The 16,863-nt window shown below is 37.0% G+C and overlaps 1 protein-coding gene across 1 annotated transcript in view; it reads right to left on the bottom strand.

Moving 5' to 3' along the window:
- PLA2R1 (phospholipase A2 receptor 1) overlaps window positions 1-16,863 on the bottom strand; it is a 168,344-nt gene that overhangs the window by 25,910 nt on the left and 125,571 nt on the right. The window contains 7 exon segments of the mRNA XM_021004945.2: window positions 2,276-2,415; window positions 4,625-4,728; window positions 5,009-5,073; window positions 8,327-8,484; window positions 10,042-10,077; window positions 11,414-11,546; window positions 15,009-15,093. Of these exon segments, the coding sequence (XP_020860604.1) occupies window positions 2,276-2,415; window positions 4,625-4,728; window positions 5,009-5,073; window positions 8,327-8,484; window positions 10,042-10,077; window positions 11,414-11,546; window positions 15,009-15,093 (721 nt within the window).

Below are 16,863 nucleotides of genomic sequence, written 5' to 3'. Positions count from 1 at the left end.
TAGCACTTACCTCCCAGGGTTGTTGTGAGAATCAAATGAAATCATACTCGTAAAGCACTTAGAATAGGACCTGGAAAATAGTTGGCATTTGTTACCTTCCCTTCTCTCTCTCCCATTAGATTATGAGCTCCCTGAGAGCAGGAACTATCTTACCTTTTTTTTGTACACCCAGTGATTAGCATAGAGCCTGACACATCTTAAGTGCTTATTGACTGATTTATATAGTTATTTTGCACTGGTGTTGTTGTTAAGTCGTTTCAGTCGTGTCCTACTCTTTGTGACCCCATTTGGGGCTTTCTTGGCAAAGACACTAGAGTGATTCACCATTTTGTTCTCCAGCTCATTTTACAGATGAGGAAACTGAGGCAAAGAGAGTTAAGTGACTTGCCCAGGGTCACACAGCTAGTAAGTGTCTGTGGCCGGATTTGAACTCACACAGATGAGTCTTCATGGTTTCCAAGCCCCGTGCTCCATCTACCACACCACCTGATACATTAATTTGCACTTATTTGTTCCTCAATTGTTCCAAATGTGCATTTTGAGAAGCTACAGTTTTCCTAAGTATGACTAAAAACAGGTTAATACCATACTAAGATAAAAAATGAATGTCAGAATCACAGAATTCGAGAGTTGGGCGGTCCTTAGTGGCCATGTAATCCATGCACAAAAGGAATCAGCTCTACAACATACTCAATAAAAGGCTACTCAGCAGCTCATTGAAGACCTCCAACTAGGGAGAACCAGACACTTCTCCAGGCAGCTAATCCCACAGCTTTAATCAATTTTTTCTAAAATCAAACCCAAATCTGCCTCTTTGAAATTTCCATGCACCATTCCTGATTATTCTCTGAATGAATATAACCTCTCTTCCATATATCAGCCCTTCAAATACTTGAAGACAGCAACCACATCCCCTCCTGATTGTTTTCTTCTCCAAGGTAAACACAACCTATTCCTTCAATGGATCCTCAAGGCTCTTCATTATCCCATCCTTTCATTGCCCTCCTTTGAACACTCTGAAGCTTATCGACATCCTTCTTAAATTGTGATGTCTAGAACTGAGCCTGATACTCCAACGAAGTCTGATGAGGGCAGAGGGGTACAGAACAATCACTTCTCTATTCCTGGAAGCTTTGCCCCTCAACCAGCCCAATACAGCATTAGGTTTTGTTTTTGTTTTTGTTTTTGTTTTGGCTGCTAAATTGCAAGCTCACCCATATTGAGCTTGAAGCCCACTAAAACCCTAAGACCTTTTGGTTTATAATTTAATGGCGTCAACTGCTAAATTCTTCATACTGTAATTTAAATTAAATTTGCAGCTTCAAATGATAGGAAGTAATTGTTTACTACAATGTTGTGAGGTCATTGAGATCAGCCATATTGTCTAACACAGAGCTGGCTGGACCATGAGTATGAACCCATGACGATAAGGGCTAGGTTTTCAGTTTAAGAGTTGAAGAAAAATCAGAGGAAAGAACCGGATACCATTTCAATAAAGTGAAATAATTAATAGTATGTATTCTGTTAATTTAATAGTCTGAAACAGTGGGATTATGATTTACTTTGGGTTTCTAAATTATCAAAATAACAAATAGTTAAATGATTGTAACTCTTGGCATTCATGGCAGCAGCTTCCACCTAAGGCCCATAGAATGATTTATAAAAACTAGGCATGACAGAGGAGATAGAGGAAATATTCAGGAGTTAATTAAGCATAGTCTATGAAATCACAGCTCTAAGGTAACATAAGGCCTACTGGTAAATCTTTCATTTATTTCAGTTTGCATGGAGATTCAGTGCTTTGTGAGGCTTGAGACTGATCTGAACAATCAAAGACAATTATGTCTCAGTTCATAATGTGTTCACGACAGGATAGTGGGCCCCAGACACATGAGACACAGAAGAAATGGAAGACTCAGGCTGTCTTGGAGGAGTTTAGTCTTACCTCAAGGTAAAATTCACATGCATAAAACAACTGAAAAGCAAGTTTACAGGGGCACAAATGAATATATCAGCCATATTAACCAATTATATAAAGCTAGGAGGTGTGCAGGAGGAGAGGAGTAAATAGACTGCTAAATCCTCATCCAAAGTGTTTGTACAGAGGTAGAAGCATAAACTGAAAAATTATCAAGTAGGCTGAAAGCCAAAAATTAATTTCCCATTTCCTACTTATGGATTTTGCTCTTCATAGTCATTTTAATTTCTTTTTCCCTTTCCCAAAATGGAAACTTATTTTGCAGAAAAATAACTCACCACTTGAAGTCAGGTTTACCTTATAGTCAAAGTACAGCCATCCTTTGGGACACAATCCATGTTGTTTTGGTATATCCCTCTCTTTCTCTATAACCCATATTTTTTTACGCTTACAAATACTGGACATAGAAACAGAGCAATCTTCATTACTCCAGAGTCCTTAGAAAGAGGAAAATTTTTAAAAAATTAGAAAGGCCTTGAAAATATTGTTGATTCAACCACCCCTTCAACAAATGCTGTGGCTATCTATAGTTCACTCATTCTTAAAATTTATTATTCATTCTGGCAACTGAACTATAATTAATGCATCATCATATATATATTTCCAAGCAATATTGGCTAACTGGGCAACACTATGCATTAACTCCAAGAGTAGTTTATGTACATGGGCATTTTGCAAAATCAAAGAAAATGCTTGCCAGAAAGGGGAACCTTGTTGACACTATGTGAATATTTGGCTCATGCAGGAGAGTTATTCCTTCCACATTGTGACTTTCTCCATTGAGGTTTCAATATTTTGTGGGTTGACATAAGAATTTAAATGGGAATTTTTTGAGAGTTTTGCAGAAGCCGCAGATAACACACAAAAGCCAGCAGATATAGGAAAAGTTTTGAAACTCAGAAATGCATAAAACATATGTACAGTATTATATAACATCAACATATTTCATATTTTAATATCTTACTAATTCAGACTTCTTCTCTGGTATAAAGGGAGGGCCAAAAAATTTTATAAGGATTTTCCAGATAGTGTGGGCACCGTTCCCCTAACCCCAATGACGTGGAAGGGATAACTGTACTGTATTTTGTTACACTAACACTTTTGTTTAGAAATGTTTAGCTTTGACAGAAAGGGAAAGGACAAAATAAGAAGACTGCTTAATTACTTCAGAATTTTGTAGTAAAAGAAGTTTCCAGAAGAATAGATTGTGTGGAATATAAAACTATTACCTGGACATCTGTAAGAAGCTACACAAAAATTGATAGCAAAAAGTCAAACTTCTTAGCAAAGAGTACTGGCACACACACACACACACACACACACACACACACACACACACACCCATCCATATTTCTACTCACCCACCCTGTCATTTGTAAGAAACTAGACTTTCTAGGTGGGTATTTTCATGGATTTCAAGAAGGATTTCTAAGCAGAGGATTAGGTCTAACACAACACAGATTGCTTTGAAGCTGAATCTTTTATGGGCCGGCAATACCCACCAACTGCACAGGGCAAGTTTACTGCCCTGGTGTCAGCAGTGTGAGCCAGAAGGAATTCATCATTTTGAAAAGGGAGACCTCGTGTTTTTCTTGTTTAGATGAGCCTCTGTATTCTCAAACTAGCTTTCTGTAGACTATTGTGACACCTGCTGGTAAACTCAAACTGACTAATCACAAGGCCTTTTCCTTTTCTAAATGTATCCGGGGAGGAAGCTCAGGCATCTTGCATCACGTGGCCTTCTTTTCTTCTGCTTTTCCTGACATTTGGTCACAAGGTTAGCATAAAGCTGGATCTCATTTCAGGGTCAATGGGAATGTTTCCATTTATTGATTAGAAACTAGGAAGTAAATGCTGTAAAAGCAATGCAGTTTCCAAACAATCTCAGGAAAGAGCTATGTAATTTGCCAGGGACTCTAAGTAAGCCTGATGGTAATTACAGAAACTGGCTTTGTCTTTCTTTTTTATAAACAGTGAATGTTAACACGGCCAAGTTGGGGAATGAGTTATTTTTAATTAAGTGTGAGTGTAAAATAATGCTACAAGTAATCATAAAAACAAATTGACAAGAAGTTTACACAGCCAAAACAAAGCCTCCTGGGAAATAAAATACATTACTCATCTTAAGGTAAAGGATTACTAAACACAAGGTGTAAATGACCACCCTACTAGGCCAAATAACAGTTAATGACAGGCCCTTAACAAGAGGACATGGACACATTTTCTCAAATCCAATTTTCCTTAAATGTGAGCACTCAAGTAAACTCACAAAGGCTAAACCTTTAGCCAACTAATTTTCATCTACAAGAATAATGAGTGAAAATGGATGCCAAGGGTCCATTGCTTCAAAGAGCAAACCCCACAATGGGTAATTTCTTTAAATCAGTCGCAGTAGGCTGTTCCATTTTTGCTGTTACCTTGGTACACAAGACAAGTTACCAAGCTGTAAGCAAATTATGTGATGATGATCATATAGACAATACCTTCAGGGTGTAGATTCACAAAGAGAAGCAAATTAACTTGAAAAAAAACCCCTACCACTACCACATCCCTAAAATGCTGCTGATGTAACAAAAAATAGTTCTTAAGCAACTTTGCAAATTATTAATTTATGAAGAGTGCCCCCCAAAAGAAAAACCAAAAGACCTGTTTCAGATGAAATGAAGCCACATCTTTGACTCTGATTATTCACAGATCTTTCTCCTCCATCATCCCAGTTCTGGTATATTAATGGTGAGCCATCTCTCCAACTATAAGGAAATTAAAAAAAATAAAGCTCATATCCCTCTCTTGTTCTGCATAGTCATCTCTCAGCATCATCTTTATCTGGGGTAGGGAGGTGAATCAAGGTCAGAATGCTCATTTTAACTCATAAAGGTACACAGTGTCTTTTTTTCTGGGGAGAATGAGACTATAAGCAATAAATTATGATTGAGAGACATGATATGCAGTGATCACACAGATTGGTTTAATCATTCTGAAAATCAAGTCTGTCAATGAGAATTAAATACAATTAAATGCAAATCATACTGAAATCCATCCTTAGGTCTTTCTTCACGGAGCCCAATCCACCAATTCTTATTATTCTTTGATAGCTGGCAAAAAAAAAAGGGAAAACAAAGTTAGCATTTATTTGTTCTTTGTTATCTTTTCCAATTACCTAGAAAAAGACTATACCTACCACTGCAAGAAAACTTGAAATTTGTTACCCTAAAAATATTTTATATCCACGATGAAAGGAAATAGAAACCAATAAACATAAATAATCACGGCTCTCTCTCCCCACTGCAAAAGAGCCTTTAACCAACCAATTAGGACCACATATTCAAGAGCGGTTTCCAACTCCATTAAAGATCTTAAAAAGTAAAAAGTACAAATCACAAAAAAGATGGAATACTAACTAGCATTCTCTTTTGACTGAAAAATTAAGTTTCTATTTTCCCAGGGATATTGACTGGTAAAGGTTAAAAAACAGCTCAAGCCATAAAGATCATTATAATAACTAACAGTACTACCTTCTCCATTCAAAGAGAGGAGAATGCAAAAAGTCCCCATCACAAAGCTGCCAATGGTTTGCCAACTGACTCATGTATTTGATGGATTTTATATCAGTATTTCTTAATGGTCAAGGTATACAATCTAAGCATACTGGAGCTTAAAATAAAAAGGAATGTATTCATTCCAAAGAAAATTTTAGTAGTAGAATTATGACCCAGAGAATTGAAACTCTTTCCCTATATTCTAAAGTCTGCACACTCAGTAACTTGACTTTTAGGGAGGGACTAGTGAGCACATCAGTCTTCATGCTTTAAAAAGTCAACATACAGACAGAATCCCAAAGCACAAAACAATAGGAACTTAGCACACTTATCAGCAAATTGTTCGTATCAAACATCTTCCTTCCAACAGCTTTTTTTTTTTTTTAACAATTGGAGCATTGGCTTGAAGATCTTTAAGTTGGTTTGGAAAACAAGTATTTACCAATCTACTCCCTGTTGTGCTTTTTCAATACAGCTTTTCAGTTGCTGAAAGAGTGGGAAACCAAATAATGACTCACTTTTCTCTGGATGAAAGGTCCATGGATAACATTAGAAAACATTTAGTTAAAACTATTCCCTTTATTAGCCTTTTGGAGAGGTTTTGTCCAGTTTGTTTATATAATGGTTGGGTCTGGTCACACAGCTACATTTTGTTGTTTCTTAGCACTGCTACAATTCTAAGAACTATTTAAGTGAGAGTGAGTAAACAATTGATAAGTAAAAAAGAGCAATACCGTGAAGCATTTGCCCTGCTTTTGTTTTCTGAGATGCTAAAGGTAGAAAGTAAGGTTCTCCGTGTTTTAGTTTTTTTTTTTCTTTAAGGAGAATGTGGCTCCATCTTATTTTATCACTCCAATAGGGATTGGCAAAATGAGGAATCTCTTTATTTTTGGACCTTGTGACCAATTTAAATGGTCAAACAGTTAAAAAACGGAAGAAAAAAAACCAACCCTATTACTAGCAGGAAAAAAGATACTTTAGGAAATTTAATGTGCACACCAACTACAGATTTCATACTGCCACTTGAAATCAGGCCATCTGGCTCCTCTTGGGGCCTATCCTACATACTATATAATGCCTCAGATAGTGGCAAGGGCTTGTGTTAAGAGAGCCAGTTGGTAGTTAGCTGAATGTGCTAGGTGCTGCAAGGTCAGTCTGGTATCCAGATGAAATGGTCAAAGACTGACAAAGTGGTGGTAGTCCCTGTTAAGTTCCTAGGTCTTCCCAATCCATTTGGATTTTCCACTTATTTTGGCCAACCCTAATGATTGTGAGATTAGGGGTGGGGGAGGAAATTTTTAGGTTCATCAAATCATACAATCATGGGTTTTGAGTTGCAAGGGGCTAAAAAAGGGCCTTAGAACTCTTCTAGGGTAATCCCCTCATTTTAAAGAGGAGAAAATGGAAATAAGACAGGTCAAGTGACTTTGCCAAAAAATCACACAGGCACTAAGTGACAGTGTCAGGATTCAAACTCAGCTCCTGTGACTCCAAGCTCAGTACTGGGAAATTCAGTGTCTTTTCCACTGCACCAAGTTGAGTGTGAGGAGAGAGTAATGGGAATATAGTAAGGAATGGTTGCCAGGAGGGTGTAGAAAGTCTTACAGGAAAGTTTAATCTTTATCAGAAAAATTAAGATGACCTCTTTATTAGTAGAGATGAACCGATGAGAAAAACCCAGAAAAGTTAAGTGACTTGTCCAATGTCACACAGAGATTAAAAGGCAGAGCTGGACTCCAAAGTCTGCACCTTTTCTACTGTACCGTATTTTATATTAAATATTACTTGATCAAGAATAAATAATTATAACATCCTGCTGGTCTTAAAAGTTCAAGACATTATGTCTTTCTTCTCTGTCTTTTTCTGTCTCTTTCTGTTTTTAAACCCAGTCTCCTCACCTGGGACGGAAGTGCAGTGGCTACTGGGCCCTACCTCATTGCTGATTGATATGGAAGCTTTAACCTGCTCAGTTTTTGTGACCTGCCTTGGGTCACCCCTCATTAGTTCACCCAGTAGACCTCCCCTCCTGTAGGCTCCTCATATTTGTGCCAGACTTAGTGAGGACACCCTCCTTCTTTTTAAGCCCTCCTGTAGCTTGACAGAGCTCCCAAACACAAGGCCTCAACCTCCTTCAGTAGCAGAGATTACTGGAGTGAGCCACCATATATGGACAAGGTATTATTCATTGATCAATTATTATACAATAATATGAAAGTGCTAGATCTGGAAAGGATCCTGTAGGACCACCTAGTTTTTCCCTCTGCCTTCAGGCAGAAATATATATAAACCATAGATGAAAGATGAGGTTTTATTTCATTTTCAAAGGTTTCTAGCGACAAAAGCCACAACCTCTTTTGCTAATCCTTTTTCCTGTTCAAAAACTCTCACATTCTTCTCCTCAGCCAGTCAAAGTTCTTAATCCTATGGTTTAAGCCCATTATTTTTCTGTCCTTAGTAGAAAAGGGGAATTGTTAGTCACCATCTGCTGTACATGAACTCTGTATAACTTGAAAGCAAGGGAAACAGGTGACTTTAATTAAAGAATAAACTTTGCAAAACCAAAATCCCTGCTTCTTTAGCAACATTCTCACTAATCAAGAATGAAGCAAAATGAAATGAATGACATCCACATGCCAAGGTCAATTTTCTCGCCTTCTCAATCTCTCTAACAGAAGATTAAAAATACGGTCATGTTTTCTAGAAAGTTTCAACAAAGGTCTGAAATCGACATGGAAATGTCTCAAAGAATACAGAGTGGGCTGATGTTTAAAATCTTCAAGGTTATTGTGTAGAAATTGTATCTGATTACCACTTTTATTCTGCTGTGGATAAATTCTTGTTCGAGCGCAGAATGAATGGTGAGCATATCACTACGGAGCCAACCACAGACAAACTCAAAACTCTCCCACTCCGAAGGATCACTATGAAAAAGATATTCGGTCCCTTGATGGAAAAGCCATGGTTCATCTAAAATATAAATGTTAAAAATTATGTCAAATGATGTACAGTGTACTTAAAAGAAGACATAGTCATAGTGTGATTAACTCTAAGATTGTCAAAGATTTTTCTTTTTAAATTCCTAAATCTCTCATTTTCTTAAAAAAAAGTTTTGTTGACATTTAAAATTTTTACATTAAGTCATTTCTGGATTAGCTCCCCTCACCTGCCCTGAAATGAATCCTCTCTTTTAATAATGAAAAACAAGCCAAAAAACCCAACAGTGACTACATCTCAAAATGTATGTAGCATTCTTTTCTGGCAGTTGTCCATCCTTTACCTAGAACAGGCAGGTATATTTTACTATCTGTTCTCTGGGGCCAAAATTAAAGGGTATTTACTTTGCTGTCTTCCATTTATTTTTCTCATTTAAATGATAGTAGTTGTACATATTGTTCTTTGTTTTTGCTTATTTCATTCTACAATGATTCATAGGAATCACCCCATGTTTCTTTGAATTCCTCATATTTTTGTCTTGCTGCATAGTAATATTCTATTACCGCCATGTAGCATAATTTGTTTAGTTGTTCTCCAATCAATGGACTCCCTCTTTGGCTGTAAGTCTTTGGATCAGGATTATGGAACCTTAGGGATAATTTAATCTAACCTTCTCATTTGGGTTCTGCTATGAATATTTGGGGATATATTAGGCATTTCTTTCTTTCTTGGAGCTCCTTGGTTACATGTCCAGTAGTGGTATTTTTGGGGCAAAGAGTATGTACAGTTTAATCTTGCACAATTTCAAATTGTTTTCCTGAACAGGTGGACCAATTCACAGAAATACTAACATCGTGTATTCATGTGCCTTTCTTCCTATAGCTTCTTCAACATAGATGGCTTCTATTTTTTGTCATCTTTTCTAATTTTCTGGGTGTGAAGTAAAATATGACAGGTGTTTTAAATTTTGTTTTACTATTAATGATTTGAAGCATATTTTCACATAACTTGATAGTTTATAATTCTTTTGAAAACTGTCCATAGTCTTTTACCACTTAACTTTGGGGAATGGCTCTTGTTCTTCCTTATTTGCGTCCATTCCCAACATTCCTTTGTGAATTGCTCATTTTCCTTAATCTACTACGACTATGACTACGACTACTACTACTACCACACCACACACACACACACACACACACACACACACACACAATTAGTCTTTAAAAGGCAACAATAAGTAATATAATAGCATCTCAATAGCATTTTCAGACAACAGTTTTGAGAGGAAGGAAGTAAAAGTCTCATTTTTAAAGATGCATAAACCAAAACTTAAGAGTAGAGAAAACATTTGTCAAGATCATCAATCCAGGAGTTAGATTCCAGTCTTCTAACTTCAAGCCTAGTGCCCATTTAATGAACTATTTCTTATTTTTAAATCACAAATCATAAAAATGGAAATAAATTATAATATTAGTTCCCAGGAACATGTAACTACATCACTAACTTTAAAACGGCAGAAAGGAAGCGCTGATAATGACAGAAATGGAATAGTTCATAACAAGATGAAGAATTGTCAGGCTAATGGCTTACCATGCATGTACCATTTTGGAATCTTTGGTTTTACATCTGCAAAAGAAATAGATGATTTATAAATAAAAGCAAACTAATTAATTGAATATTTTCTCACAGGAGGCATTTCATCTAAAACAGTTTAAACTTAAAAGTATCTTTTAATTTCAGCTTAAAAATGCTTATACAATTAATAGAAGTAATTTGTGATACTTGACATAATATATGTGTATATATATGCATATATATATGTATGTATGTGTAAAACACTGCATATTTGCAGATGATGTTACTGATGGCATCCACTAACCTTTTTTAAAAATACCAAGATGACATTTTTTTTTCCAAATTGCAGAGCTAGGTCCCAATTAGTGTGAACAATTTATCCTATAGCAAGCCAGCACAACATACAGCCTGTGCCAAAGCAGCACACAGACAGTATGTTGTGTAGGCCTGTTTTACATCCTCTACACCTGAAATCCTTTGGCAGGCCACAAATGGCCTACAGACTGAATATTGTGCAGGCTTATCCTATGTAGTGGTCGCATTATTTGAATTTGTGCTATATAGAAATCCACTGGATAAGAACTAATCAGAATATTTTACACAATTATAACTCTAAATTTTAAAATATTCAACCACTTAATAGAATTCATTATTTGCATTAATTGAGAACTAACCATACCTTCAGAGGCGATAGTTCTGCAATTAAAGAAGAATATGTTGATAACTTGTGTTAATGACTGAATTCTTGAATACTGGTGGCATTTTTTCTCATTTCTTTTTTTTTTTTTGGTGAAGCAATTGGAGTTAAGTGACTTGCCCAGGGTCACGCAGTTACTAAGTGTGAAGTTTCTGAGGTCAGATTTGAACTCAGGCACTCCTAACTCCAGGGCCAGTGCTTGATCCACCACGCCACTTAGGTGCCCCTCTCATTTCCTTTTAACTCTCAAGAAGCTATCATGCCTCCTTTCTGTAAAGATGTAAGGTGCAACTAATTACATATATTCAGTGGAAACAAGTTCAACAAGTTGTTGGGGTTTTTGTTTTTGTTTGTTTATGTTGGGGTGGGGGAGGTTGGTCTGGACCTGTAATTTTACCGGTGTGGGGAAGTTCCTCCCCTGGTGCAGAGCAGCTATCGGGGATCACTTGTGGTTTTAAATAATCTCCTGGGGAACTGGGAGGTTCAGTGACCTGCCCAGTATGTGTAAGAGGCAGGTATTGCACCCAGGGCTTCCAGCAGTGATGTGGACTCCCCATCCACTACCTCCCACTGCCTCCTGGCTGACAGGGATATAAAGCCCATATGTGTTAGTCCCACATTCCTTCATCCTTGGGGAAAAATAAAAAAACACAACACATATACACCGACGGAAGCTCTTTATATTTTTACCTCTTGGTATTTTACATATCCATTCCCGTTTGGAACCACACAGCAGGGGCAATAAAGTTTTGTTTGCCTGGTACACAGCACAATTTCTTGCATCCTCTCCAAAATAAGCATTTTCTAAAAATGAAGCAACAACCTGCAGCAGAGGAAGGTCATTACTCCTTAATAGAGACCTTAAAGAAAAGTTTTTGAAAGTTTTTATTTTTCTTAAAGAACCATCACTAGAAATAGTCATCATTATTATTATTATTATTATTATTATTATTATTATTATTATTATTATTTTTGGAGAGAAGTTCAGAAATGTAGGCGTAAGGTTTCAGTTAAAGTCTGCTGCTCCCCACGGTGCAGAAGCTACATAGCAAACTAGACCTTTATCTTCTGAAGGAACCTAGTGGCCAAATTTTTCCTTTCTTTCAAAGTTGCAAATAAAAACAAGTTTTGTGAGTATGTGTATATTTTATGAAAACTTTTAGGATTATGTTACATAGACACAATTGGTTGTAGCCTTGGGATTTCTAGCAGTTTCTGCAAGAAACTCAAAGTATTGTCAGATTTGAGTAATACCTTTGATGTAAAGCCCTTTGGGGCAAAGCCCAAGATTTTATGCCACTAATAACTGCTTTCTAACATCTAGGTAGTTTTAATCTTCAAAATATATAACACTTTCCCAAGAGAGATCACATAACCTAGAAATGAAGAAAAAATCCTCAATAATTTCCCACACAACTATGAAATGACAAGATTCCATTATCTTGTCAAAACAGGGGATGGTCCCTAGATAAAAGACATACAAAATTATTGATAGTTGATAGTACAAATGGTTTTTAGCCAAAAGGCCATTTGCTGACTGAGGTAAGAAATGACTAAGATGGAACCCTAAGCTCACACATTTTCCATTCCCACACATAAAACAATTCACCAATTTAAAAATGACAGATGTTTAGAGAACATGCATTTTGTAGTTCATTGTGCCCAGGGAGAAGGGGTGGGGATTTGAGTCAGTAGTTGTATCTTTTTATTTCATTTACTTTGGGTAAACGGTTTTACTTAATTTTCCCTGAATTATTTAGTGTATTTATTTTGTTTAAACAAAACAGTGTTTATCACCTATGTAATAACAACATTAAGTGTTAATATCCTCATAACAACATCATATAATGGATAGAGGAAATAATGTTAAAGGTGGGAGCACTGCACCGAAGACAAAACCCTTGCTCTGGTGTCTGAGGATCTGAGTTCAAATCTTACCTCAAGTGTTGATTACCTGTGTAACCCCTGAGTAAGCCACTTAACCTCTTAAGCCTCAGCCCCTCATCTGAAAAATGAAGGGTTGGATTAGGCAGCCCTTCAGGTACTTTTTTGCTCAGATTTTATGATCTCCATTCTGCAGATTTATAAACTATGGCTCAGGGGGATTAAATGTCCACAACAAGTAAGCAGGAGTTAGTCTTCCAATAGTGTTCAGTACTCTATTCACTATACTGTGCTGGCTTTCACTACACATTTTCCAACTACTTCATTGACACTCAGTACTTAATTGTATTGTGTGTCCTTTCATATCATTTATGTGCTATATTGCTTTGTTACAACCAATCCACGCTTTAGCTGGGTTTCCTCTTGTGATTCTACAGCAGATGAAGAACCTTGATAGAATATTGGTGATGAACTTTTGCAACTAATAAAACAAACATATAGTAAAATTCCTATATCTAAAAAATTATGAGTGATTTTGATTTCAGAAAACTGAGAGTTAATATAATCCCCCAAATCTCAGCTCTTGAAAGGTATAAAATTTGTCTAAAAGAAGTCACGTTTCAGGCTGGTCAGACACACTCAGAGAAGAACAGGAGCACGCAAGGAAAGCTTGGTGTGAGCTCTCTAATAAGGAAGATGAGTTAAGTCTAAAGGAAGTCAGGAAATACCACACAATTTCATTGGGAAGGGGACTCAGAGATGATAGCATCCAAACAGTATCTGAGCAAGAATCCCCACCATGACATTCCCAACAAGGGGTCATCTAGTCTTCACCTGAAGACCTCAAGTGAAGAACAACGTACTACTTGATAGGTCAACCTGTTCCACTGTTGGACAGATCTAATAGTTCAGAACTAGAGTTGATTCTCGTCACTTGTGGTAGTTATGCTCCATTAAGTCACTATGAACAATGAATCAGTGAATACTGACCCATTGCTCCTAGGTGGTTAGGTTTCTACAGGCCTCTTACTTTTAGCACTTTGTGGAGTGGCTTTACATACAAATTGGAGAATTTTACTCTTCTTCCTTTTTTCTTATTTGGATGCATTATTGATTCATTAACATTAAATTCATGGCCAACAGTACTACAACTCATGCCTAAACAAAGCTTATCTAACAAACATTTTTTTCTGTACGGCATATCACAACCTTCTTACACTTAAGAACCTTAGACAGCACTTCAGCACTATGCTTAGGGGCCATTTTAAACAGTAAATTACCAACAAGAAGCACAAAAATGTGAAAAAACGGGACACTAAATAGACTGTGTAAAGAACACTTGTTTACAGTATGAACACTGAGACAAGAATGCAGTGTTTCACCTTATTCAATATCAGTTGGGAACTTGCCCAAATTTTTTTCAAATTTTTCAAAGTTTTTGCCTCTGCACATGTCTGCAAATGATCACAAAAGTGCTGTGAGTACTAATTTTAGGCTTACAAATAAGTTTTAGTTGAATAGGTGAATTTGCAAATATGGAATCTGTGAATAATGAGGATTAACTGTATTTCCTTAAAGAGCCTTAACCCTACTCTTAATAATTCTTATCCGTTGTTCCCCTTTCTTCTCTCTGGAGGGAAGCAGAACAAGGGTAGTGTTCCTCTTCCAATGGCTCTATCTTCAATGATCTATGAGCTATGTGAAGACTGCTGTATCTATCATTTAGTATGGAGCTCCAATATTCAGGACTGGGGGATCCCAACCATCAAGTGAGATTGTTCTTTGTTTCCTCCAAGGCTTCTAATACTCTTTGGGATTTTCTAAGCATGGTCCCATAATTGTCTTGCTTGCTTACATGTCTGGCCTCAGGCTCAGAGAAAATCCCAAGAGGAAATACTGCAGGCTAGACTAGAATCCTTGTTGTTTCCTTATCCTGGCCTACATGTTCAGGTTTGGGCTCCCTGAATCTGCCCAAAGAATAAAGGGTGTAGGTCATGGAAGACCTGGCTAGGACCACCACATTCCCAACCTGCCACAGTTATATCAATGTTTAGAAAGCAAATGAGGAGGTTATATAGCACCATCTGTTTCAAAGTAACTATTTAGTGTTTTCAGTCGTGTCCAACTCTCTGTAACCCCATTTTGAGGTTTTCTTGGCAAAGGTACTGGAGTGGTTTGCCCTTTCCTTCTCTAGCTCATTTTACAGATGAGGAACTGAGGCAGACAGGGTTAAATGACTTGCCCAGGATCACACAGTTGGTAAGTGTCTGGGGCCAAATTTGAACTCATGTGGAAGAGTCTTCCTGATTCCAAGTACAGTACTCTATTCACTGAACCACCTAGCTGCTCTTCAAAGTAATGCTCCAATCCAAATTTCACTATTCTATTCTTAAAAACTTACAGGAGTTCCATCAGACCATTCCCACGATCCTTCAGATAATGGGTTTCTTTTATTAAATCCAATCCAGAACTGTCTCTCTTCTGTCCTAGAGTGGGAAAAGAAAACAAAAATCTTCTGGTTTTTGTCACTGTAATTTAACTGTTATGTAAGAGAATCAGAAAAATTATATTAACTAGAAAATATTCTTTTAGTGCTATTGGCACAATTACAGATCAGGCCAAATCAACCAATATTTATTAAGGAATCAAGCAGTGTATGAATCTCTATTGCAAACATGTAATTCACACATAGCTGACACTTTGAATTTTGCCTAATGAGCCTGGGCATGGTTTTGGCATTTTGCTTTGGAGACTACTTTTGGTAAGATAGAGTTAGCTGGAAGAAATGTCAGCCCATTCTAAGAATGCAGGCTCATGATTTGGAACACTTATGTATTCTGTAAAGTTGTTAACTATTTCAAAATGGTTAAATGCAGAGAACTTCCATTTGAGCTTGGAAGATCTCCCTTTTCCAGAGAGGCATACTACTTACTATTTTACACTTCTCCTTTGTTTGTTAGAGTCTTGCCAAAGGCTTCCACATTCTGCGACAATTAATAAAGATCCCAGTATTTAATAGGGGTTTCCAAAAAGGATTTTTTGAAGGTAATGCACACATAAGTATTTCCATAGAAACCTGCATTAGTCTAAGCCTTGGTGGGTCACCTCCAACACTCACCGCTGGTTTCAGCTCAACGAGAAACTCTTCACCCAATTACGTTCCTGCACATAAGGCAGGCTACAGATATGGCGAGCCAGAGTGGGATCAATAAATCAAACAATAAAGACTAATTATACACTGAAGCAACTCACTAAGATAATTTTGAGAGAATAATTTTGCAGCATTAAATATTTAAAAGATTCTGAAATCCTGACAGATGCTTTATTTTCTTTAGTGCCAAGGATAAAACTGTCTTGAGGCTATTGTTCTCAGATATTTGAGTTATTCAGGCTGGATAGTAAAAATCAGATGAAAGTTCTTAAACTAGATTCCTCTGATATTGCTATGATCATTCCAGAAGTTAAACTTTAGAGTAAGGATTGGAGGAAGATAGGAAGGCTGGCTTCTTTGGGGGCAAATCAAGCACATTTGCCCAAATGTCATATGTCAGGTCCTAAAATGACTTCTGTAACTAAGTTGGCAGTTTTCCAGCCAATCCAATCAATGGATGGGAATTCTTCATTTATCCTGGCATAAACAGCTCCTCTAACTGTGTGACTCTCAGCAAGTCACTTAATGGCTCATTGTCCTAGATTAGCGCTTCTTAAACTGTAGGTTGCAAACCCATACAGGGTTGGGAAAAATCTGTAACAGTAACAGGTTTCTGAACTCGCAGGAACAACCAAAAATTAATTAAAAATCAACCATGTAATGAATCCAGGGTGCTTTTGGCAGCACTTGCCTGTGTTGCATCACACAACTTCATGACAGCCTTGGTTCTGAACACAAAGCACGCCCACTTTGCACCGCACGTGCCCTCAGGGCAGGCAACGGTCAACAATCACTTCTGAAACTCAAAAAGGGGGTCATGAGTGGAAAAAGTTTAAGAAGCCCTGTTCTAGACTAGGAGTTGCCAGTCGGGTACTAATTTGATTTGGTAAAAGATATTTCCTCACCAGGATTTCCCTATATCAATGAAATTGCAGTTCTGGTCCAAAAAAGCAGTTATCCAGAAGAAATCTAGTACATACAAATATTCATATAACTCTTTTACTTTGTATTTTTTTAAAAAATTCACACATATACATATCTTTTGCCTTTTTAATCTATGTTACTCTTTTTTCCAGTGGATTGTCAGATCTTTACTGGCAGGAGC

The sequence above is a fragment of the Phascolarctos cinereus genome, unplaced genomic scaffold, assembly GCF_003287225.1.
Source record: "Phascolarctos cinereus isolate Bilbo 61053 unplaced genomic scaffold, phaCin_HiC Scaffold_726;HRSCAF=1367, whole genome shotgun sequence".
NCBI lineage: Eukaryota > Metazoa > Chordata > Mammalia > Diprotodontia > Phascolarctidae > Phascolarctos > Phascolarctos cinereus.
Note: the sequence above shows the minus strand (reverse complement) of the source record. Positions and strands in the feature narration are given on the sequence as shown.